General features: G+C 36.4%; 1 protein-coding gene across 4 annotated transcripts in view; it reads right to left on the bottom strand.

Annotated features, from left to right (window-relative positions):
- Window positions 1–1179: 1179 nt before the first annotated feature.
- The window catches only part of LOC113228638 (brain-specific angiogenesis inhibitor 1-associated protein 2), an 84563-nt gene continuing 61409 nt past the window's right edge, over window positions 1180–24333 (bottom strand). For 2 of the 4 annotated variants that reach the window (XM_026461994.1, XM_026461993.1), the window contains exons 3-15: window positions 13761–13836; window positions 10574–10666; window positions 10104–10165; window positions 9075–9146; window positions 7264–7401; window positions 6857–6922; window positions 6576–6767; window positions 5506–5722; window positions 4595–4850; window positions 4166–4334; window positions 3739–3957; window positions 3492–3664; window positions 1359–3371 (exon numbers count right to left, since the gene is read on the bottom strand). In XM_026461994.1, the coding sequence (XP_026317779.1) occupies window positions 1571–3371; window positions 3492–3664; window positions 3739–3957; window positions 4166–4334; window positions 4595–4850; window positions 5506–5722; window positions 6576–6767; window positions 6857–6922; window positions 7264–7401; window positions 9075–9146; window positions 10104–10165; window positions 10574–10666; window positions 13761–13836 (3534 nt within the window). In that variant the 3' untranslated portion in view covers window positions 1359–1570. The other 2 variants (XM_026461996.1, XM_026461995.1) reach the window with 2 other exon arrangements.

Genomic DNA, 24333 nt, shown 5'->3' with positions numbered 1-24333 from the left:
TCCTTTTTTCTGCATACACATTACCCGCTTCGGCAAATCACCGCTCGCTCTACAGTGCTTGCAGGTGCACATAAAAACACTCGTGCTAACTGTGCCAGTTTAGGATATTTTGTTTTATGCTCTGCCCACCATTGGAAAGAACTCTGCTCTCGCGACAATAAACAAAATAAAGGTAAAGAACACTTCTGGTGTTCTACCTAAATATATAACTCAATTTCACTCGAGGTGTGGGTTTTTTCTTGTGTTGCATAACATGTCCAGTTCTTATATGCTTTGATATTTTTTGGTTTGATAGCATGTGTGTATATAAGTACAACGCCATCTGTTAGCGTCAATCAATATTATGTTAAATCAAGCTGAAGGTCCAACTACCACACTCTTACCGCATCGGGGCGTATGGCGCCACCTTATTGGAGAAATTATAGTAGGCGTGTTATCGCTCAAGGTCATCGACGCTTGTCAGCGTCTTAAAGTTAATAATAAAATTTTGTCTGATAAAATACACTAAAACAATAAAGTTTACCGACATAGTTTGTCTCTCGTTTTACTGTCATCGTATTACTGAATTAAATTTTTCCGATTCGTGTCTGGATGTGTGACATTCATCGTATTATATGATATATACCTTAATTAAAGGAACAAAAACCATTTTTGATTTGATCTCTTTGCTTACTTAATTTCCGTTTCATTAATTATTATTCTTTTCTTCAAAATATAGGTATTCAATCCTATTTCCTATAGTGGCCCCAAATGGAAAAATACAAACAAGGAAATATATTTTCATTCGTCCAAAAAAATATTTTTAGATATTGGAGGCTGAACGGCGATCCCTTAGGAAGGGAACGGTGACATATCATGGGGAATATTTCTCGAGCAGCCAGACTTGCGCCTACCTCCACCGGAAATATAATAAATCATCGGCCTTTGTCGTCTTCGTCCAATTGACTTTGATTTTTCTCCTGTTTCATCATGTCATCTGCACACGGTTATACATTTTTTATCCCGTTTGTTATCATTTAGATATTTATTTCGCTAAATTTACGCTATCTCATTTTCTAGGTACACGCTTACCTCGTAATAAGAGGAAAGAAATCTTGCTTGCTTAAAATTTTAATAAATTCAAAGAAATTGACTGTAAGGATATAAAAGAAACAAACAGTTGATTATTATAAAAAATGTGATATATTCTTTGTTAGACTATGAATAACTGTACAAAATACATGGTGTTTTTAATTTACAATTAATATTACACAACAAAATAATAACATTAAACATTAATTTACTCAATGGCAGGCGACGATCGATCATTTGTTAGAGTTTTCCTTAACTTCACCGTTGCAAATTGTTGTGGCCTGCGCAAAAATATCGTATAAGTTAATTCAAGTCAGCTAACTTTCACCACCTTGGAGTAATTACAATTGTATATTGGTTATATTAAGATATTAAAAACATCGGATTTCAAAACTCTAGCAATTCTTGTAGAGAAAAACTAGCAACAAAATGAATAATACGTAATATAAACAAAGGACCATCTAGTAGCTAATTAAAAATAACGCAAACCTAAGCTATTCTACTTGTAAACTGCAGTTTCCCGACCCCACAAATCGTACCACGGACCAAATGTATGTCCATCCTCCGGTAACTCACTTCCTTCGACCGTCCGTTTCAGTAATTTAGTTCGAGGTAGTAGTTGTGGTCTTTGCTGTTTCAAGGCTTCATTAAATTTCTGATCATCAGACTCGCTATAAGGTCCTTCACTATTACGATCTATGAATCGTCTCGCCTCCAGTCTCGCTTCTTCTTGTCGTATTTTCGACTTTTCAGCTTTTTTCGAGTCTGTTTCGTAATCGTATCGCGATACACGTCGCTCTTGGTCGCTGAAGTATGAAATATTCGACTCATAATAACGTTCTTCTCTACGCCCGTTGTATTGTAAGGAGCTGTCATCATAACTTTTATTTAGTTTGCTTCTGTTTTTGAAATCTCTGTTCTTTGGATTTGTTAAGTCCTTCCTTATGTTTCGTCTATCCAAGGAATAATCAATACGTGGTTCGCGGTTGTCATAATCATTACGTGGCCGTATTTCCTTCTTTTGGTTTCTCATTTCGACCTGTGGATACTCTTCCTTATGGTTTTTGTCATTTTCATAATTGTTCTTCCGAATTTTTTCTTCTTTACTTGAACGCTTTTTATATTTAAGAGTTCCTTCATCAACACCATTATATGAGTCTTCATTTCTGATATCATTCGGATTCCTTTTAGTTGGGATACCATACCGATCAGTTTTGATCTCGTTATCTTTATATTTCAGAGTCTCCGATGAAGCGGAATAAGTTTTAATTTCTTTTGAGTTGTCTTTGAATGTTTTAAATTCCATAGTTTTGGGTGGAGAACGTTCGTGAGAGGACTTCTTAGATTTTTCAGAAGAAAGTGTGGCACGAACATGGGGCTTTATTGGAGTTATCTCTATTTCCTCAAACTCGGGCATGTACGCATTTTCTTTGCGTTTTTTAATATCATCGTCAAGCGATCTTGCCTGGCGACGTCTTTCAATTTCTTGCTGCTTCCTCGGTGTCATGTGGTCATCAACGATGATGCAATCGTAAGGATCGGTACTGGAAGCAACAGAATTGACTTCAGAACTGCTGTCATTGTCATATCTTTGTAAAATCTCTCTTCGTTTCACCGTCTTCATCACAAAACCTTCACCAGTCTCATCATTGTAGAAACTGTTTTCAAAGTTTGTTTTTATTGTACTTGTATTAGTCATATCGGAGTGTCTTGATTCATTTCTTGGTATGAAATCTTCACTTTTCTCTTCAGCGATGGATTTTTCTGACATGCTTTTTTTATTCATCGATGGATAATTGTCACCCCCATTTCTAACTTTTTCCATGCGGTCTTCAGCTTGTATGGATCCTAAACTTCTAGCTTGTCTAATTCCGTTAGGGACTTTCATCTCTTTTCTATCAATTGTTTCTTTAATGCGCGGCTGAACCGGTTCGACTGGAGGGGATTTTTCGGGGCTTGGTGGTTTTCTTAGCTCAGGCACTTCAGGAGCTGGTCTCAATTCCTTTTTAATTTTAGTAAAAAGTTTCATCTTGTACTCTGGCACAGTATCGACTATATCTCTATGTTGCCAAAGTGACATGCCTTCCATTATTTCTTCAGATGTTGTACGTCCGAATTTCCAGAACGATTTTGTTCTTTTGACTTTTTGGGAGTCTTTGTCCATGTCAAGCATGTTTCGTAGCATTAACTGTTGGTCGTCCGTTAAATAACCATTGGCGTTTACAGGCCTCTGAGGTCGTTTCAGGCTTTGCGTTTTGAGCAGATAGGCTTTATGATTGTTGGCTGCTTGCCCAGACTTACTATAAAAACAAAAAATAAAATAATCATAACTAGCGTTCTACAAAAAAAAAAATAGTAAAAGCGAAAAAAAGTAGCGATAATAATTTAAAAGCGAGAGAATTTATTAAGAAGTTATTAACCTTATAGGTACACGAAGTCTCTGGGCCTCTTCATCGCTGTAATCAACATCGGGCTGTGGCGGAGGTTCATTGGAGAATCCAGAATCATTAGAGCTGTGCAGTGACACGTTACCAACGGCGCCCACCGCTGATACTACAGTTTTAGCTGGCCCTGCTTTATTTTGTGCTACCTGCTAGAAAATGTAAAAAATCAACAACCGTAAATAGCGTTTCTATTAGAAACAAAAATGGCAAAGCTTATACAAACCTGTGAGCGTAAAGGCAATGTCTGTGGTCCAAAACTTCTTGTCTCAATAACAGCGTGTGTAGTGAAGCTAGCAGCTGAAGTGGAGTTCTTTATGGCGCTAGTAGTTGCAGGGGCTGGAGTGGAAGAGTGAAAGTTTGCGCTAGCTGATGTGGTCAAAGCACTGGGTGATGGAGCTGGCAGTGTTGGCGGTAAACCTGGAGAGCCGCTTCCAAGACGACCCTGAGGATACGAATAAATTAACTTTTTTATATAGATGTATATTGACTGTGTAAAAAATAGGTACTTAAATTTATTTGATGAAAAAATATATTTTGTAAAGTCATCAATCATTTTTTCTAATGTACGACAACAATGGGTAGGTACATATATTCCATTCAGTTTATTCATCAGAAAAGTCAAATTTTATTTGCACAAGATGAAAACTAACCTTAGTTACGTGATGGGCAGTGATAGTGTCTCCGAAGATGCGAGTTGGCGGGTGCGAGTGACCGGCGTGGACGGTTGGCGTACTAGATCCTTGCGCATGGGTCAAGGGCGCAGGCGGAGGAGCTTCGCTCGGCGTCTGGGCGCTGCTCCAGCGGGCCGGAGAATTGCCCCTTGGAAAAGTAGGTGTAACGTGAGAGAAATTTTTTTAGAAAATTTTTTACGTTCAACCAATGTTTATTTGCACATTTGTAACCTTTTATATGACAATAATTAAACCGATGAATTCTGAAAACACGAGGTTTATAACGGGCAGGAAAAATCAATAAAGGATATTAATGAAATAATCTTCATTATTTCAATGAATTGTGAGCTACTTAATGAATCTTAATAACAAATTAACTTGATATAAATATTATAATGTTAAACATACGTGGTATCATCATTAACAATAGGCTCAGTGTAAGCCAAAGGGAACCAGCCAGCTTGATGTGTACGCATGTTCTCTCCATACTGCCAGCCCTTGGTCCTCTCTCCTAACAGTGCCAACACGTCTCCCTGTTGGAAGCTGAGCTGATTGTCACCGGCTGCTGCGTAGGCGTACAGAGCTCGGGCCAAAGGAGGGTCTCGGGATGTGCAGGTGGGTGGAGCAAGAGATGTTGGACGGGTTGCTGTGCGAGATTCGTTGTCTGATAGGAAACGAAAACATTCTTGTTCAACTATACAATTCTTTGTACTACCAAACAAAGAAAATAACAGCTATGATACTATTCCGAATACCTTAAAGAGAAATGAAATAGAAGTGTCAGGACCACTGTCACAATGGCCAGACTGCTTGCATATACATAAAGTATTTAGTTTTACATTACTGATAATGAAATGTTGTTTCTTACGAAAATAACGGTAATGATTAGGTAAGTCCATAATTCATTGGCCATTACGATTAAAATATTGTAGATTGGAAAATTTTGCAAACTGGTCATGTTTTTATATAGATCCAATTACTCCCTATAAGGAGGGAGAGGGTGTTTCGAGCACTTGTAGCTCTTTGCACGGTTGCACACATTGTTTCTTACAACCCATTACTACGCGCATAGCATTACCATAAATTTTAATATCTGGTATTACTTCGCAAGCCGCGTCCATTAGCACACTAATGCATTCATATGTCGGTACCTACAGACATGAATGAACACTTTTCCCTTTGTTCGAATACGGGTAACTAATTCCGGTAGTAGACCAAATCCAAAACATGATCATATAGTTTGATAGATACTATATATTTATTTGTTGATGTTAAATATTAGCAAATTATTTCTTTTACATTACACTTCAAGTGTGTACCTTGATCACCAGATGGCAAAGTTTGCAGATTAAAATCGGACTTGGCTCTCGAAAGTCCTTGTGCAGGCGATCCCAAATCCGCGATTGACCTCACATCGAGACACGAAGCATCGACAGAGCGTGTCTTCCTCAATGCTGAACCAACTGAAGCTCGGTCATCGTCGTCTCCCATTCGAGGACTCGCATACACATCTTCATCGGCCCAGAAAGAAACTTGCTGTTGAATAACACAAAACATTTCATTATTACTCGGTGACAACCAGACAACCTTGACAAACAGGTTCTGGTTGGTAAGGTGGAGGGAAAGACATTCCGCGGTCGATCACATAGTCGATGGAGTGAACAAGTGACCGCCCTCACTGGCGTCCCTATAATAACTGTCCTGAGAGAGGCCGAAGACAGAACCAGATGAAAGTTTCGAAAACCTTTTGGGGACATACCTTAAGCAATGAAGAAAACAACTAAAAAGGGAGTAACACAAAACAAGATCAGTAGTTTCTTCTTATTCGATTTTTTGTCTACATGGACTCTTTTCACTAGCGCGTACTGATTTCTCGTTGCCTTTCGAAGAATAATAAAACAATTTTACGTTGGTATAATTATTTTTATTATATTTGTCTATTATGGGTCTTTGCTGCCCGAAATAAATGATTTTTATTTATTTATTTTATTTATAAACAGATGTCTCAAAATTTTCACCATGCGCCCGGCGTTATAGCCCTATAATGTTCCTTTAGTATATTCAAAGCCCTTCTTATTATTCGTAACAGATGAGATATGCCGAAATCGAAATACTTTCGATATTCGAAGAAAAGACAAGTGAAGAAAAGTAGTAAAAAATTTTGTACGGAAAGACAATTTTTTGCCACTTTTCTTCACTTGTATTTTCCTCCGTTATATTTCACCGGATTTCTACGTGTCATAAAAACGACTGTACTCCAAAATCAAATTCACTGTGCTCCTAACACACTGTGTCAAGATAACGGTATTGAACAATTTATCTCTTGGAAATGTTTTTTTTCTTCGAGATTTGTTAAAACAATATCGGTTCATATGTACACGTCTCTTACCCTCATTCTGCTGACAAACATGGCTTCAACGTTGGGTGGAAGGTATTCCCTTGTCCTGGACACTTCAAGCCACTCTTCCAAGCCTGCGTTATATGCGTTTGCCCCCGCGGAATGGTAAGCTAACCAATGTTTAGCAAGTGAGCACTGCCTTTCAAGTACAAAACCGTACCGTCGACGTTCTTGGGTCATAGCCTGTAAATAAATTAACGGATACCAGTAATAACAAAAGTATATTAAACTTTCAAGTAGTAATTCCACATAAACAATCAATTTCAACTTACATTCTTCAAGCTTTGCTCGCAAAACGCATCTAATTTAGTTTTCTCCTCTTCCAGAATCTGCATGTTCTAAAACCATAACGTACATCACCATTGAGCTTGTATTATACGACTGACAAAGCATAAGTAAAGTTGTTGTACAAGTGATATACCCAAGTTAAGTCGTAAACTGTTTGTGCTAATAGTCAATCTCTTGTGATTGCTCGGGAGAACTTGAGACGTATTTAGCTAGCGTGTTTGCGACCGCGTGGGAGTAGTAACAAAGTTTTCTCAAACTTAAAGATGCCATCGACATTTCTACTTAGTGATCTTATATGAAACTTTCAAACGAGAGTTCTAGTATTTTGAATTCTTGAAATTAATTTTCGTTTGACAAAAATCTTAGTAGCAAACATAAGTATTTTATGTACTTTCATTTCCTTGTCCATAGCAGAACCAGCTTTAGTAGCGTTGGGCTTCTTCTTCCTCTGTTTCTTGATAGTGGCTGCGGCTTTACTGTAGCTCTCTGAACGCAGCTTGTGCTGTTGCAAGAACCTCTTTTGTTCCGACTGATACAAATAAAAACAAAAATTAATACTTATATAGTGTGACGAGGAGTTGATGAGAATTACTTCGAAGGGTTGAAAAATTACAAAAAAAAAACAGGTAAATAAAGAGTTTAAAAGGAATCTGAAGCTTTTTCTAGTGAAAAAATAAACAATCGCCAATCAAAATATCACACCTCCGGTAAAACACCGACTTAACTGCAAAACATTGTGATCCCAAACCATTTTTAAAATGCAATTGATATGGAAAAACAGAGATGCATTATGTATTCCTTCATTTTTCTATAGAGGGCGTAATGCGTATTGAAATAGTATAACACTTAAGAGCTCCTCAAATGTGCTCAGTAGCTCTAAATACAAAACTTTTAATTTATTTTCTGTAAATTTTGCAACTAGTCATTGTTTCACAGGAGATGCGATATGTTCTCGCTCATCTAGATTTAGAATTAGATATAGATTTTATTTCTTTTACATTATAGATTTTAATTATAAATTTTAATATTTACTATAACATAGTCATTCCTATATGTACATAATTTATTATTATATCATACAAAATTTTACGTATATATAAATATTAGATATTTAGATGTAAATATTTTTCTCTGTAAAGAGTTTTATTTTGATATTATAAATTTAAGATATGTTTTGTTGATTCATTGTCGGTGGCGTCCACTCCGTTCCTCGGCCACTACAGAATATCAGCGTTGGGTTGTTTTGCATGCACAACCCGACAAATGCTGAGTGGTGACCATTTTGGATCTCAATGTTTAATATTAAGATTTACTTTGTATTGCTGGTAGAGACCAAATAAATATTATTTTCTTTCTTTCATCTACTAACAAGATTTTTTTTCAATACAAATTCCTATAACACTGGTGAATGAGATATTTAAATTTCTCGTTTGCTATATAAATATCAGACAACACCTTAAACATTGCTTTGGACTCAAAGTAAGTAATTATAGCACTTGTGTTATGGAAATTGGAAACAACGGCGCGGTACCACAATCACCCTGACCCGAGACAATATAGAAAGACAGTTTTATACATTGACCCGGTCGGAGATCAAACTCAGAATCTCAGAGATGGCGACATCATGAAAACTCGACCACGGAGGTCGTGCTATGTTTGCTTTATCATGGACCAATAAGTGAAGAGGAATGCTAATCGCGACACAAGACAGCTTAGTCGTGTATTTAAAACCTACTGGTACAACAGATTTGCGCGACGAGTACCAAATAGCTATTTTTATATATAATTTGTTTTACATTGACAAGCTGCTATTTATCAAAATTACTCTAATTTCTAGTGATAACAAACAAATCTACTATATAGCGCTTATTGCACAGATTTATATGGATAGTGCCGGCTATTTTTTTATTTTGTTTTTGATTAGCGCTATCTAACCATACCAGCAAGTTTATAAATTAGTTTGTAACACAATACCATATATTTGTCAATGTTTAGAAAATAATTTTAGCTCATGATCAATTTTTTAATAATATAAAAAACCTGACTTCTCTTGCATTTCATATTAAAGAGGAATTAATTGATAACTACTGCCATTTACACAATATAAACTACATTATATAATTCATTACAACAAGTAAACAATGCCTAGAACAGAAATAATCCCGATTAAAGATTGTAAAAGGAAAAATCGCATTGACCTACCTGTACTACTTTTGTATCTTTCTCCAGGTTAGTTTCCAGGGGCACCAACAAATCTACGTAGAAAGCTTTCAGCTGAAACAAATAATTATGATGATTCATTAATATTGTTTTCGGAGATACTTCCAAGAATTAAAATTAATACTCTTTATATTAACTTTATAAAATAAAAGCCGTGATAGCCTAATGGTTTGACCTACTGCCTCTCAAGCAGAGGGTCGTGGGTTCGAATCCGGGCTCGCACCTCTGAGTTTCTCGGAATTTATGTGCGAAATTTAATTTGAAATTTACAATTAGCTTCTCGGTGAGGAAAACATCTTGATGAAACCTGCACGTTTAAGAAGGTTCACAATCCTCGGAAAAGTGTGAAGTCCCCAACCCGCATTGGGCCAGCGTGGCGGACTCTGGCCTAAAATCCTCGTCTGAAAGGAGACCCGTGCCCAGCATAGGGACGTATAAATGGGTTGATGATGATATTAACTCTAACCCTGGTGGAAACCAGGCGGATGACTTGTTCGTCCCGTCAGTTGGTATTTAAAAAAAAAATTAAATAAAAAATATGTAATTTTATTGTGAAATTACTCCACATGTCTGTGCCAAACCTGGCCAACCCCTCTACGAACTGAGCTACAGCTACAGATCGAATCACCATATTGTGGCAGATTATTTGTAGAAGGTTTTAGTAGCAGTAGAGCTCCTTGTGAAAGAGTTCATCCAGGGAAGTACTGCTACCGTACCTATTTCTGCTGCCAAGCAGTAATGTCAGCATTATTGTGTTACGGTTTTGAAAGGTAAGGGTGCTGGTGAAATTACAGGCACATGGAACTTGTCAACTTATGTCTCAGGGTGACGGACGCAGTGGCTGTGCCCCTCAGATATTTGCGAAGCTCTCAGTGGCACTGCAACTGCAACTGTTATCGACAGCATGTAGCTTACCATCATGCGCACGACTTGTTCGTTACTTGATACCATAAAAAAAAAGGTTTAACAATAGAAACAAATTAATCTATTGGTTGGGTAAAAAAAACTTACGATATTCATCTGTTGGTCTTGGATTTCTCGATACACTTCAACGACCTTCATCAACGCAGTCCCTGCAAATGAATAAGTTGAATTTTCTAATAAAAAACAAAAGGAATTAGTTATTCCAGAATTGTGTTGACTATAAATAAGGCGTTACCCAGCTTAGGAGGCCGAGATAAATGCGACGTGATTAATGTTTATTGGACTTTTTTTGGAATCAAAAGCAGGTACGGCTTATTTCCATAATAAAGATATCTAAAGGCAGCTTAAAGGAATTCAAAGTCTAATAAACGTTTCAAATGTAATTGGATGAACTTGTAGTAAGAATGGATGATTGTCTCGATAATAAGTAAGCGGTTTAATTAGACTTATTAACTTTCTGAATATCGTACTTCTTTTATTTTATATGAGACCGCTGTGTCGAGAATTCAATTTTTTTTTGCAAAAAATTACACGACGCATTTTTGATACTGGCTTACCTATATCGGCACATCCTCCCCAAGTGCCTTGCTGAGCTTGTCGTCCCAGCTTCCCCACCGCGTCCACATACAGGCGAGATGCAGCGGCAGCACCTGATGATTAAAAAGTGATATAATCAAGCGATTGTTACACACCGGAAATTAAACTATTTTTTCAGATCTAAATCGCATAGGTATATTTGCTTTTTCAAACAAACCAACGTTTCAGGCGCTTTACAGGTCCCATGGTTAAGGCTGACTCAAATAAACAAATAAATGTACGTAATATCCCAAATTTTTTTCGTGACCATTTACATTTGTATGCGACGAGGTTTAAACATATACAAAATTACATTTTACCAGAATTGTTAATAAAAAATCCCAATATTCATAAAAGCATTTTAAAATATTTTAATATTAATCTGAAGAATACTGATAAATGTTAAGGAGATTTTACCTTAATGAAATAACAAAGTTGATGCTATTTAATAGCGGTATTCATAATTTTCTGGCCTTTTTGTGGACAGTTCAATAGGATGAAAGGATTTTTATGTAATCCTATAAAAGGGGTGTTTTATAAAAGGTTCCTTCGATTATAGAAGATTATAAGGTAGGCTATGGTTATATTGCCCCCACTGAATTTAAGTATAATTGATTGGATTTTAATAACTGTAAAAATTTTGTGTCTTTTATAATTCTAGCTATAAAAAACAGATGACCACATAAAAAATAATATTACTATGTAATAAAGGAGCTTGGTAATAGATACTCCCTGTGTATTTAGCTTGCAGTTACACTGCGACAACGAATTTGCGTTGTAAGCGCGGCGATTATGTAAAAGCTCTTTTTTGCAAGAAGATGCGTTTGTCCAACTTTAGACTTTAATCATCGTGGTTGAAAGTTCAATCCCAAGTTCAGCGGAGACAAGTTAATTTGTTATAAAATATAAAACAATGTAGGCAAGTGACTCATACCTACTCAGTGAAACGTAGACAATTAATTTATCTGTGTAAGCCAAATGGGTGCATCTATATGCAAAACCTCAGTGCTCCGCGCTTGTTTGGCTCCAGAACTGGGACGCATTAGGGTGTCTAGGGTTTTAGTCAGGGACGGGCTTAGGCTCAACTTCAGTTCACTATTTTTATGGCACCAAGTGACAGGACGAAAAGTCGTGCGCTGTCCGTAGCAGTTGCAGTGCCACTCAGAGCGATTTAAAGAATCGCAAAAATCTCAGTGACACTGCCACTGCGCCCGTCACCCTGATTCATAAGTGCCATGTGCCTGTAATTTCGTTAGCACCTTCAAGACTGGAACACACTAATGCTCACATTACTGCTTGGTGGCAGAAATAGGTAAGGTGGCGGTACTTCCCTAGAAGAAGAAGAAGAAGAAGAAGAAGAAGCTCTACTGCTACTTCAGCGTTATACTTCGTTAATTAATCAATTAGGTTGAATACCTGTGAAAGGTGAAATTTATGAAATTTGTCGTCTTTGTTTTTATTATCTTATAAATAGAAAAATGAAATAAAACGAAATCTAGGTAAAATAGACCACCTCTGTTTTGCGGATATTTCAAGGATTCGCACGAGTGGAATTCTCTGTCTGCAGCAACCCCACAACTTGTATCTTTTCAACATTTTCCATCTCAATGGAGGTCAAATGCGCACTTATTTTTTTGATATAAAAATAGATACTACTAAAAAATATCCTGTTAATATATTTACTGTTTATTTATTAATGGTGCATACCTATGTAAAGAAACATTTGAAGTTTTTTTTTAAATTCGAGGTTATATTTATTTAAAATGACTTTTTGTCAATGATGTAAATACCCAGATACTTTTTAAGAGATTTATATTTAAAATATTCCTTAATATTTAACAATTGATTATTATTAATTTCCACATTTGGACGGGATTAGTTTAACTAAAATTAGACTAAGCCTATTTTTACTGAGAGCGTATTAGCTTATTGTACTTTTGCTAGGAATGTTGCTTAATTGAATATAAATACAATATTGTCCTTAAGAAAACCAGCTAGTGAGCTATGTAACCCCCACCTAAGGTTATTCTACATGCATCTCTGGCGAGCTGAAGCGAAGTTTGTGCCAAATTGTCTCCGTCGGCTTATCTAGAGTATTATGCTCCCCGCTGTAACAACAATAAACTTGTGCGGTGCTATGTATGGTTCTTGAGTCTTGTTTTGACTATACTTTGAGCTTAACCTAATTAGTTTTACTTCACATCATACGAAATTTAGAGAACTAAGTTACTTTAATTAATTAAACTTTTAAATTTCATGATCATCATCCTATTAACCTAATAGACGTCCCACTATCTTACGGGTTTCGTCCAAGTCATTTAAAAATTGGGATCGAATTTTTACACATCTTAGGTTTATGAACCGTTGCCAACATACATGTTTCATAAGAACGTCTTCTTTCACTGTTACCGAAAGGTAATGCTACTAAATATTCTTAAATTAAAACATTACTTAGAAATTAAAGCACTAAGTACATCCAGATAGAAGATATATAAAGATCTGTAAATCAAGAAAGAGCCGTTCCCTCGGAATTTTTTACAAATTAAGTTTTTAAGTATCTGGTATAGAAGAGCTTTTGTCGGTGTCGGTTTATACAAATGTTAGTGCTGAAAACTTTTTGCTGAACCTCCTCGATGACGCCACATTTTCTAAGCTAGCTAGATTTTTTGCTATTAGGTACAGTGTAGTTAGTTTTATATGATTTTTTTTTTTATTCACCGTGTTCTCTTAAACTTCTTGTTATGTTCGTAATATATCTTTTTTTATCTCTTTAATAAAAACGTTAATTTTTATCTGTTTTAACGATATGTAGATCACTAGCAAATCTACTATCCAGAATGAAGTTTATAGAAATTGATGACGATGTTGAAAAACTGGGTTGGGCATTTATATTTCTTTTTTATAGTTAATGTTCCCTAGATGTCACTTGACTACTATGCCCTTAGGGGATTGACAATATGGCACTTGAAATGACACGTCTAACCTTGCCTGAAACTGCAAAACAAAAATTCACTAAGACTTGGGTGTAGAATGTAAAATCTTTGCCTTAAACGCAGCAACGATAACGAAAGCAAATTTTAAATGGTTGCTGTTTAAATTAAACATTAAAATAATTTAACAATTCCTAGTTCCGTTTTTTCAGACGTATTTTGATGGGACGACACTTACCGTGCAAAGCTTTTAGATAGGCTTTACCAGCGGTTATCATCTGCCGCGCTCCTGGATTGAATTTATCCAGGATATTCTGAAACAAACAAAATATACATTATATTTTCTTTCCAAACCAAACGAAACTATTGTTTCGAATCAAATTCGAGTATATTTGTTTTTTAAACAAAACCCGACGTCTTGTCACGGGACCTAAGATTATATTCTCGTAGTTGTTAGTCTCTTAGTTATATCGGTACGATTAACATACGAAATAATAGATTCATTTCTGAAGTGACCAAATGGTTTAGTTAATTTAAATTTGCTAGCGCTTAATGGTAAAACGATAATGTGGTCTAATTTATAATTCCAACGCATTTGATTTCGACAAAATTGGAATTCGTTGCACATCGATCGATGGATTTGCAGAACATCCAATATTGTGCACAACAAGTAAAGGCGATATAAAATATATTACAGATAAATGTACACATAGAGTACAGTATTTTAAGAACGGTTTTAAATATACCTCTACTTTGTTATTGTTATTGAGACAAAGATTGAACAAAGAAAAATCCCTTCGAGTCGGCTGGACTCAAAACCGCCTGTTGCCTCAGCGTGATTTAAAATTGTGTATGTTATTTCATTCATATGCAATCGCAGAAAATGAGAACTTAGTCCGTAAATAGAGGCGGAATGCGGCCTTTCAAGGATGCTGCATCGTGGGGCTGGCCGAGGTGTGGCCGACTCGCCGACTCGCCAACTTGTCGGCCCGAGGCAACATTCCACGAGGTACACAGACGTACCTCTTTGGCAAATAACGTGGCAATTACAAGCAAAAAGTAGGTAAAGGCGCCGACATTCCTACCAAGATGGTCCTTTAGCTCGATTTGGATTTTATATTTAAACTGGCCTACAGATTGACCTACATTGCATCGCGCGTGCCTACTTGTAAGTAGTCATAATTTATATGCAAACAACATACCCAACTTGCCTACCTCGTAGTTGGAGGCTGGTAGGTACATACCATAGCAAAACTAAATTTATTCATAATTTAAAATTGACAATTACGACTAAACTCACTAATATTATTGTTTTTAGCGTTTATTATATTATCAAAACACGTTGTTTTTATAATAATAGGGCTCCGACCTCGTCCAGGCAAGTACTGCCACTATACCTATTTCTGCCGCCAAAAAGCATTACTGCGCTCCGGTTTTGAATGGTAACCCCCCCATTTCATTGGCATTGCACTGCACGTATTTTTGTAGTATTCGATAAGCGTTATAAGTGGTGAGCGTTTTCCGCACTATAAACAACGTGTGAGTCCACTGTGACCATGGGACCAGTAAAGGGCCCGAAATGTTGGTTTGTTTGAAAAAACAAATATACGCGATTTAAATCCGGAAACATAGTTTCATTTCCTATGTGTAACAGTTGCGAAAACATAGGAACACGGCTTGTGAACGGTTCTATTATATATGTATGTATGCGCCACTGTCTAATCGGTTCGGATTTATATGCAAAAAAAACTTGTAGTGCAATACCGTGTGAACGGGGGGGTAGGGGTGCTAGTGAAATTACATGTACATAGGACTTGTCAACTTAGGCCTCAGTGGACAGGCGTGTCGCTTACCACCAGGCGCAACATTTATTCGTCTCGTCATTTGGTACCATAAACAATAAACGAACAGACTAAAACAGTTACTTTTATTTGATAGTCAAAAAATTTACATTTCATAAGATTATCGAAGTTTTTTTTATTACTCTATAGGACATTAGGTTAGGTTTATAAATATGTAAATAAAGTAAATAATAATAAAATACTTGACATTTTGAAATCGTTATTTATTACAAGAGAATTAATATTCATCAAAATCTGTTCATGCAGTTTGTTAATAAATTATTTAGAATTAAAATGGCTACACCAATGTTGTGCAAGTTCTATTCGCAGAAGTATGTATATTAATAATTTGCTAAACTACTACCTGATTTCAAGAACATTACTCAGAACAAACACTCAGACCGAAATCAATTTAGAAAAGTGAATATGAAAGTGAACTTGGTCCTTCCGGGAAACGAAGCCGGGATATTCTCATCTGTTGCAGAGCCCATGTTGCTAACCGCTAGCTTACCGAGTTGGTCAGTACTTTATTATTTTACAATTTAATTATATTATTATTCTTACATCTATCTGCTGACTAGAACTGTAGCTCAATTGGTAATAGCGGTGGCCCCGGTGTGGCAACAGACGCTGGTTCGAGCCCAGTCAAATCGAAGGAATTTTTCTTCGCGTTGTCCGATGTTTGTATTAATAATAATAACAAACTAGTGCAGTATTTTCACAAAAAATATACAATTTTTTTCTTATGACACCGCAGTGACGGGATGAACAAGTCGTGCGCCTGGTGGTAAGCGACAGGCGTGTTCATGATAGTTCCAGTGTTGCTTTAAATCGCTATGATCTGAGAAACACAACCACTGCGCCGGTCATCCGGAGACATAAGTGGACAAGTCCCAAGGGCCTGTAATTTCACCAGCACCCTTACCCTTAAAACCGGAATGCAATAATGCTCAGACTACCGCTTGGTAGCAGAAATAACTAAGAAGGTGATCGTACTTCCATAGGAGATCTCTACCACAAGCAGCTCTACTGCCACTAAAAATAATGTTTGTCTCTATTTTACATATGTAGGTACTCTTACACAAAGAGAAATTGAAGGGATCCGTCCAATAAGATTTCCCATAGTAAGCGTGTTAGGGTTAACTGTACGGAAATGCGCCTTGCAGAAAATGGACGAATTTCGGCCGCCCGTCCTAATCTTAAGGTTATTGCCACATTACAAAAAGCCAATGCATTTTCCTTTTACCCCAATATCACTGGGCTGGGCCGAATTGTGAGCCAAGTACGTGCTAATGTGTTTTATGAGTTGGCCGACTCAAAATTTTCACCCGCATATTTGTGCCGTCTGTCGTTCGCAGATGTATAATTCATTTTGTTCCGGGGTTGGAGTAAGAATGTTCGTTAACTACGCTGTTATGTGATTTCATAAAAATCTGCGCCGTTCGCAAGCATACGTTCTTATGTATTCCCTACTAAAATATTCAATCCAGTTACAATTCTATGTTTGTAGACATTTTACTATCAGTTCGTGTAGTAATCAGATTTAACAAACAGTTGTAATCTCCAGTGTCTTGCACACCGGATTTGATGGTGCCGGGTCAATGTAGAAAAACCAACTTTCCTATAATGTCTCGGGACTGGGTTATTATGATGCTGCCGCTGTTTCCAATTTCAATAACTCAATCGGTTTTTTATTTTATTGAGGGATGGCCAACAATTGTACAAGGTGAGTTTATACATAGTAAGAATAACCTTTTAGCTAATTGTGCTATCAACCACATCATCCACAAATTACTACTTTTACTTTTATTACATTAATTACTACAAAACACAAAATTTTAGTTATTTGCTTTGGGACCAGAGCAGCGTATGTGATGTTGTCTAATATAAGATGACTTAATGTTTAATACCTTTTCAAAAAATAAAATAATGTCTCCATGAAGCAAAATATCTCTTATCCGCCATATTTAAATTGCTTTCCTTCGTGTCGGATAGCCGTGGGACAGCCTGTATATGGTGCATTATTTTAAGATTGATGGATGTATACATATCTTAGGTACACCTTAAGTCCTTCTAAATAAGTTATCTGTCTCCGTGTTTCTGGCTCAATACATGGATGAGTGGAATATATAGCCTTGTCGGAAGGCAGGCGGAGGGCAATTTTTCACCGGATTCAGACGTACGTTTTAAAGTGGGAATAGACCTTGAAAGGAACTTATGAGAGTGCCAGGACTACAGAAAAAGAGCACAATACCGATTTCGAAGCATTAGTTGAGTAGATGTATTTGAGAACTACAAAATGAATTTTCTGCTAATAATCATTCAATTTAGAAGTCGGACAACAAGTGTCTAAAGTCACATCAATCTTTTCTACATCTCACTAATTGGCATAGGTCCTTTTAAAACGTAACTTTGGACAATAGTCTGCCACCCTGGTTCAACGCGAGTAGGGGACTTCTTTCTACGGTTGTGAACTTGAAACAACTTACAGGTTGTCACAATGTTTTCCTTCAGCGAGAGATATTGCAACTAAACGTTCACAAGTGTACTTTAAGATAATAAAAGCATAGGTATATTCTGTCACGGGATCAGAATGACGACATTATCAAGAATCAATCAAACCTTGTCCCGTCGAGCTTTCAGCGAATTTTTTAGAACCTTAAAGGTACGCAACAAGTCCAAAATCGTTCTTTCGCCTATGAAAAGCGGCAAACTGCTAGGCCATGCTTATTGCTCGCGTCGAAAGCGTAAATCTTCCGAGGGGTGCAGCCATAGGACGAGGCCAAGGGTGAAAAATAGATGCGCACTCACAAAAATTAAGTAGGCACCGTTATTGGGGGGTTCACGAGGATTTACCTAAAATAACTTGAACTTTTTCCCAAAACCCCATGAATAAGACAAATGCGTATTGCGGGGCACTTGTAAGGCTTTAAACTTTACCGTATCATATTAATTTCCTATCTAACATAAAAATAATAGGAGATGCTTTGAAAAAACCTTATCGTAGTTGAAGTAAAAAAAAATCATATTTATTTATAAACATTGCATTGACCTAACAATTCCAATGTAATACTAGCGGCTTTATCCCATCCTTTTTATTTGTGGGGCACGTAGCAAACGACATTTGGTACCAAATTGCCTCAGGCAGACTTCGTGACGCTTGCCGGCTCCCTTTCCTACCCTTTCGCGCCTTAATGTCCTACGCACACGTACGATATCTTTTTTTGTATTAGATCGGAATGCCTAGTATATTCATAAGAAACTTCTGGAATAAACATGCTCCCCCTTTAGTTTTGTTTCATGTTCAAATTATGTTATATGATCGAGATATTGAACCGATTGTCTCTGTGACTTTATAAAGAATATTCCACCGTATTTCTATTATAGAATACTGAAGATTCAAGGAAGGCTTGAGCCTTTAGTATCCTATAATAGAAATACGGTAGAAATTCTTAAGATTTCATGGGTGACGAGAAACGTAGACAACATATGTTAGACGAGTGGTGCGTGCAGGGAATAGGTCATACAAATGTATCAAATCAAAATACCTCAATGTCGAAATGCTTTTAAAACAGTATATTACAGTAAAGTAAAAGTACACTGTGGTATTAAGTTTATTGAATATCACGAAGCTTTGCTACCATGATATTCAGTTATTTTTTGTGAAATTACTTCACTAGTTTTTCTATGTGCTTGTTGCAGATCTTTGGTTGGATGGTTTTAAAAAGTCTTTCAAAACCAAAAACAGAAATCTGCAACAAACACATCGAAAAATTCATAAGACCTGCTACTTCGTTCCGTAGCTTTTTTATTATTATATCAAGTGACGGAATGAACAAGTCGTGCGCCTGATGGTAAGCTACACGCCTGTCTATAACAGTTGCAGTGCCACTCAGAGTTTTAAATCGCAGAGATCTGAGAGGCACTGCCACTGCACCCGTCACCCTGAGACATAAGTTGACAAGTCCCATGTGCCTGTAACGTCACCAGCAAACCGGAACGCAGTAATGGTACTATTACTGCTTGGCGGCAGAAATAGCAAGGTGGCAGTACTACCCTGGACGAGCTCTTTTACAAGGAGCTCTGAAGAGTATGCTGAAGGCGCTTGAATAAAATTTTCTAATCTTTGTATTAATCATTTCAATTGGAGTTCAAATAAAAAACTTTCGGATTAACACTGGTGACTACGTAAATCATAACAAAACTGTCACAGAGTAAATATGAACCCAATCATAATAATTCGATTCCGAATTGTTTTGCAAACGTAAATAATACCGGACAATTTGTAAATTCCCAAATGTTTTCCGCACACTGTATTAACGAAGTCATATTCGAGCGCTTTATCACGTACAGTTATTATTAGCTAAAACTTATGTTTATTTAGCTTTGTAGTTTGCGAAATTAAACTTCTTTGTGGTTGCATTGCCTTAGGGGATATTTCAAAAAGTTCCTTTTATTTACTAAAAGCAAATAAATGCAAAAGCTTCATACGAGACGACGGCGGCGCTGCAGTTTACACAGAGCACTTGTTGCCACTCCACGACACGAGAACATCGCCATGTTGTTTACAAGACTGCAAGCGAACCACGCGAAAATAAACACACAAAAGAACCGAGACCACTCCAAAATCCCATTAAAATAAATGTTGGAGATTTATCACGTAGCCCTATTAAAGGTTAAAGATAGACTTAATTTACGTAAATTGTAAAATCAACCAATAAACTAATTATCCGTTTTTTGCAAAACATCACCGTAAAGGACTACTTTGAAAAAAGAACAAACAATAAAAGAATCGCACGTTTCAGTAATTTCTAATTTTCTCTAGCATTTTAAATTCCTTGAGATCAGGTGGTAGTCACAGTTAAATTGCAATCTGAGCACTACCTTCGTTCTAGAGCCGAGTTCTTAACATAATCACTGAGTGCAATTTGTTGCAGGTTTAACAATGCATCTCTTAAGTTCTTTGCTGAAACGAAATAAAAGAGTCTTCTTTAAGTCCGTTCAATGAAGTTGACTACAAAAGGCGGAGCAAGCCCGTAATTCAAATGAACGCCGACCGCTCTTGGCTTCAATTCTGTGCTTTAAAAAGTTTAATTTTTGCAAAATTTTGCAGTCGCGTAACTTTGCGAATACCCCTAACTACATAAGTTTGAACTCTAACTTGGGTCTTAAAGATTTTACTTACACTGCAATTCAGTGGAAGTACCTTTATCGTACAGACAAGGTACTAATTTTAAAATTAGTAATTTAAATTCGAATCCAAAAATTTTGACTTCGTATTCAGAAATATATTTTAAACATTTTCGTAGTTATTCTACTGTAATATTCGTATGTATAATAAGTAAACGTTTCAGTTTAGTTTCTCTTAACAAGGTCAACATCCCACGAGTAGTCAATATTACCTTACGATATTTGTATAGATAGGTAGACTCAATGTATAGATGTTGTCCTATTGTTCGATGTCATTATTATGTAGATATTTCGCCATTCACTGTCGCTTAACTATGACAATTAGAACAACGGCAAGGCCGAAATTCTTGCCAAGTTGCCTACTTGTTACTTGTTTTGCCAATAACAACTTTGAATTGTCATCCAACATTAATTTCAATATCAATATTGCGTACTAATAGAACTTCCACAATTTGGTTTAATATTGCCTAATTTCTTCTGAAACATTAATTATAATGTTTATATTATTATTATCCCCAATATTGATAGACTAATACAACCTACAAATTAGTTAGAAATTATCTAGTAAGGTAATATATTTAAACGCAATCATCATACAAGAAACGATTATAAATTTTATGCCAATATAAAATAATATACAACAAATGTAAATATCAAATGAATCAACAAGAGCCTTGCCATTTACCAGAAGCGTTACTCAATCTATGTCGTTTTGCCGCGGATACTAAAATGCCAAATTGATTTGAGCAAGCTTTAGTGAAGATAAAAACGGGCTCGCGGATGCTTAAAATTTAAATAAATTACTTAAGATAGCGAGAACCAGTCCTTTGTTTTTTTTAGTTGCATTAAGAAACAATAAGACAAATTCTGTATAAATAACATGTTAACGCCATTAAGACGATAAGCTAAGCAATATAACTGTAACTAGAAACAAGAGGCCCAAAAACGGAAACATAAAATATATCTACCATAATGTATAGTATTCTGTAAGTCGGAGTCACGCAGTGTTATCTGTACAATTGTTTTTAGCCGAAATTGTTACAGCGTGACTTTACATTAATGTTAACCATTGATGTACGATATAACATAATACGAATGTGTAGAAGATCTGACAAAAGACAAAAATGTTGAAGTAAGACTAACGTAAGTCATCATCATCTAATTTAAGAGCGAGACTCTTGTGTGTGTAGTCTCCTTCATTCAATCTTCCTACATGTTCGGGAAATATTGTATTGGTTTCCCGGTCGCCTTCTGCACCAGGTGCATCGGCCGCATGGTCGCACGCTGATATCCAGTCAGAGCCGTTTCTAAAAATCTTTATATTGTAAGTAACCAAACAATATTGTACCGCCACAGATATGGTAACAGATACACGTACACCACTTAGCCAAGTAACGAAGTACTGTTGGTAGCTGAAACACACGTTTGCTCTGCTCTACTTTGGTAGATAATGGGCTTTGCTTATTTGTGTTACTTAGCCACCACTAATTGAAGTTTACGCTACTCTTATCTACAATCTATGAGCATGGATCATGCATGTCGTGGTTACTAGAACAGGTACGAACTGCCGCATTCCAAGGGATCAATGTTCTACTAACGAGTTCTTATAAATTATTCGAATGATCAGTTAACTGTAAAAGCGCTTCCTGTTTATCAATTATCTGATAGTTTCTCTTAAGCTCTGCGCTAAACAGGCACCCTTTAATCTGATTATTTATAACAGGCCGTCGTTCAAGAAAATTACAGCGTTAATTTTCCTCTCGTTGAAGCAACTTCATTAATGAAATGAAATAATTTAAAAAATATTGCGTTCGATAATCGCAATAGCCGTACAAAACGTTTTTTGGGAAAATTCTCTTTTACTAGAGAAGCTAGGTTGAGTAATACTATATACGGTTTATTTAACAAGGCCATATAAGATGATAATTTTTCAGGAGTGAGGTGCTACTAATGTTGTCGACTAACTATTGTCGATTAAGTTTTTAAACTTCAATAGGAGAGTTAGTAGCAGTAGAGCTCCTTGTGAAACGTTCGTCCAGGGAAGTACTGCCACCTTACCTATTTCTGCCGCCAAGTACTGATGTGAGCATTACTGCGTTCCGGTTTTGAACTGCTGGTTCCGGGTAAGAGTGCTGGTGAAATTACAGGCACGTGAGACTTGTCAACTTATGTCTCAAGGTAACCAGGCGCAGTGGTAGTGTCCTTCAGGTACTTTGCGATGTAAAGTTCTGAGTGGCACTACAAATGTTATGGAGAGGCAGGTCACCTGACAACAGGCGCACGACTTATCGGTCCCGTCACTTGGTATCATATAAAAAATAGGAGAGTTATAAAATTTTATACACGTATAATTTGTTTATTTTTCCGATTTTTATGTGATAAAAGCTTTTTAAACGAATGATCATTTATGGCTTTATTATAACAAGGGTACGAATAAATTTTTTTACGCTAAAGTCGAGTGGTGGTTGTGAAATCTTATGTTGTATCCACAAAGTCTACCTGAGTCGTGCTTACAAAGCGCTGAGTTACGATCAATGAACCCGGCTTAATTCCCAACACCCGACAGTTGCAGTACATGCCATTTATAATGAAACCAAATTTTATTGCAACCGCTGTAGTTTGCGGTCCCGTTTCTGTGTTCTGCGGCTTTTTAGCGAGCATTTGATTCGTTGAAAACAATTGGTGATACTTAATGATGCGGCTTGATTGTAAACGCCATTCAGTAGACGGTTAATTGTAAATCCAATACGTGTAGACTTATTTAAGTATTTAAATAAATAAATCCTCCCTCTTCTGAAATTTATATTTTCTTTTCACTAACAAATACAATAAACAGCTAAACAGTTTAATGAAAAACTGTAGCTACAAAAAATTTTATGAATATACATTATATTCATTTTGTATTACTTTAATCCCAAATTGACAAATTATGTGAAAATTAAAGCAGGCTAGTCTAAAACACGCCCAAAAACTTATTGTTCTTCATGAGATGTAATTGAGACGTAAATATAATATCTACTGTCAGTAAGGTATCATGAAATTAACAGATATAACAATAATTGAATGGAAGACAATGCACACATTTTTGAAGGTATAGTTTGTAACTTCGACTATAGAGTGACAAATAACAGCAAAATTATTATTGTCAGAAACTTCGACATATCTGAAAACCGAGTAGACGACGTTGAGAAGCAAATGAATTCCTACTTCGCCTCAGGAAGTGTTTTATCATAATGAAATTCTTCAAGCACCCCTCCCTTATGTTGATTACAATTCATATAACCGTGCAATACGGTTTTCTATACCCTGTGAAAGATATTTGAAAAATACCAAGGTATTTTACGTAAAGAAAATTAATACATAGAAATAAAACAGAGAACTGTAATATATCCAAAAATATAACCGTAAAATACGATACAAATTTTAAAACTCAAGTTGTAACTTCTTTTAAGGATAGGCGTGTCACTTACCACCAGGCGCCTGCCTGACACGACTTGTTCGTCCCGTTACTTGATATTATAAAACAAAAACTCAAAATAAAATTACAACCTAAGTCACATGTATGCTTCATATGCTTTATATTTAATTTCAATTAAGCGTCATATTTTGAGATTCAGTTTTAGTGGTGAGCCTATCTCTGACAGTTGCAGCGTCACGTCACCCTTAGACGTAAAGTTGACAAGTCCCAAGTGCCTGTTGTTTCACCAGGCTCTCTTCCCTTCAAAGTCGGAACGCAGTAATACTCGCATTACTGCTTGGTGGCAGAAATACGTATATTGG

Source organism: Hyposmocoma kahamanoa, unplaced genomic scaffold (assembly GCF_003589595.1).
Source record: "Hyposmocoma kahamanoa isolate Upper Pololo Valley unplaced genomic scaffold, ASM358959v1 232, whole genome shotgun sequence".
Taxonomy (NCBI): domain Eukaryota; kingdom Metazoa; phylum Arthropoda; class Insecta; order Lepidoptera; family Cosmopterigidae; genus Hyposmocoma; species Hyposmocoma kahamanoa.
This window is presented reverse-complemented; position numbering and strand designations above follow the sequence as displayed.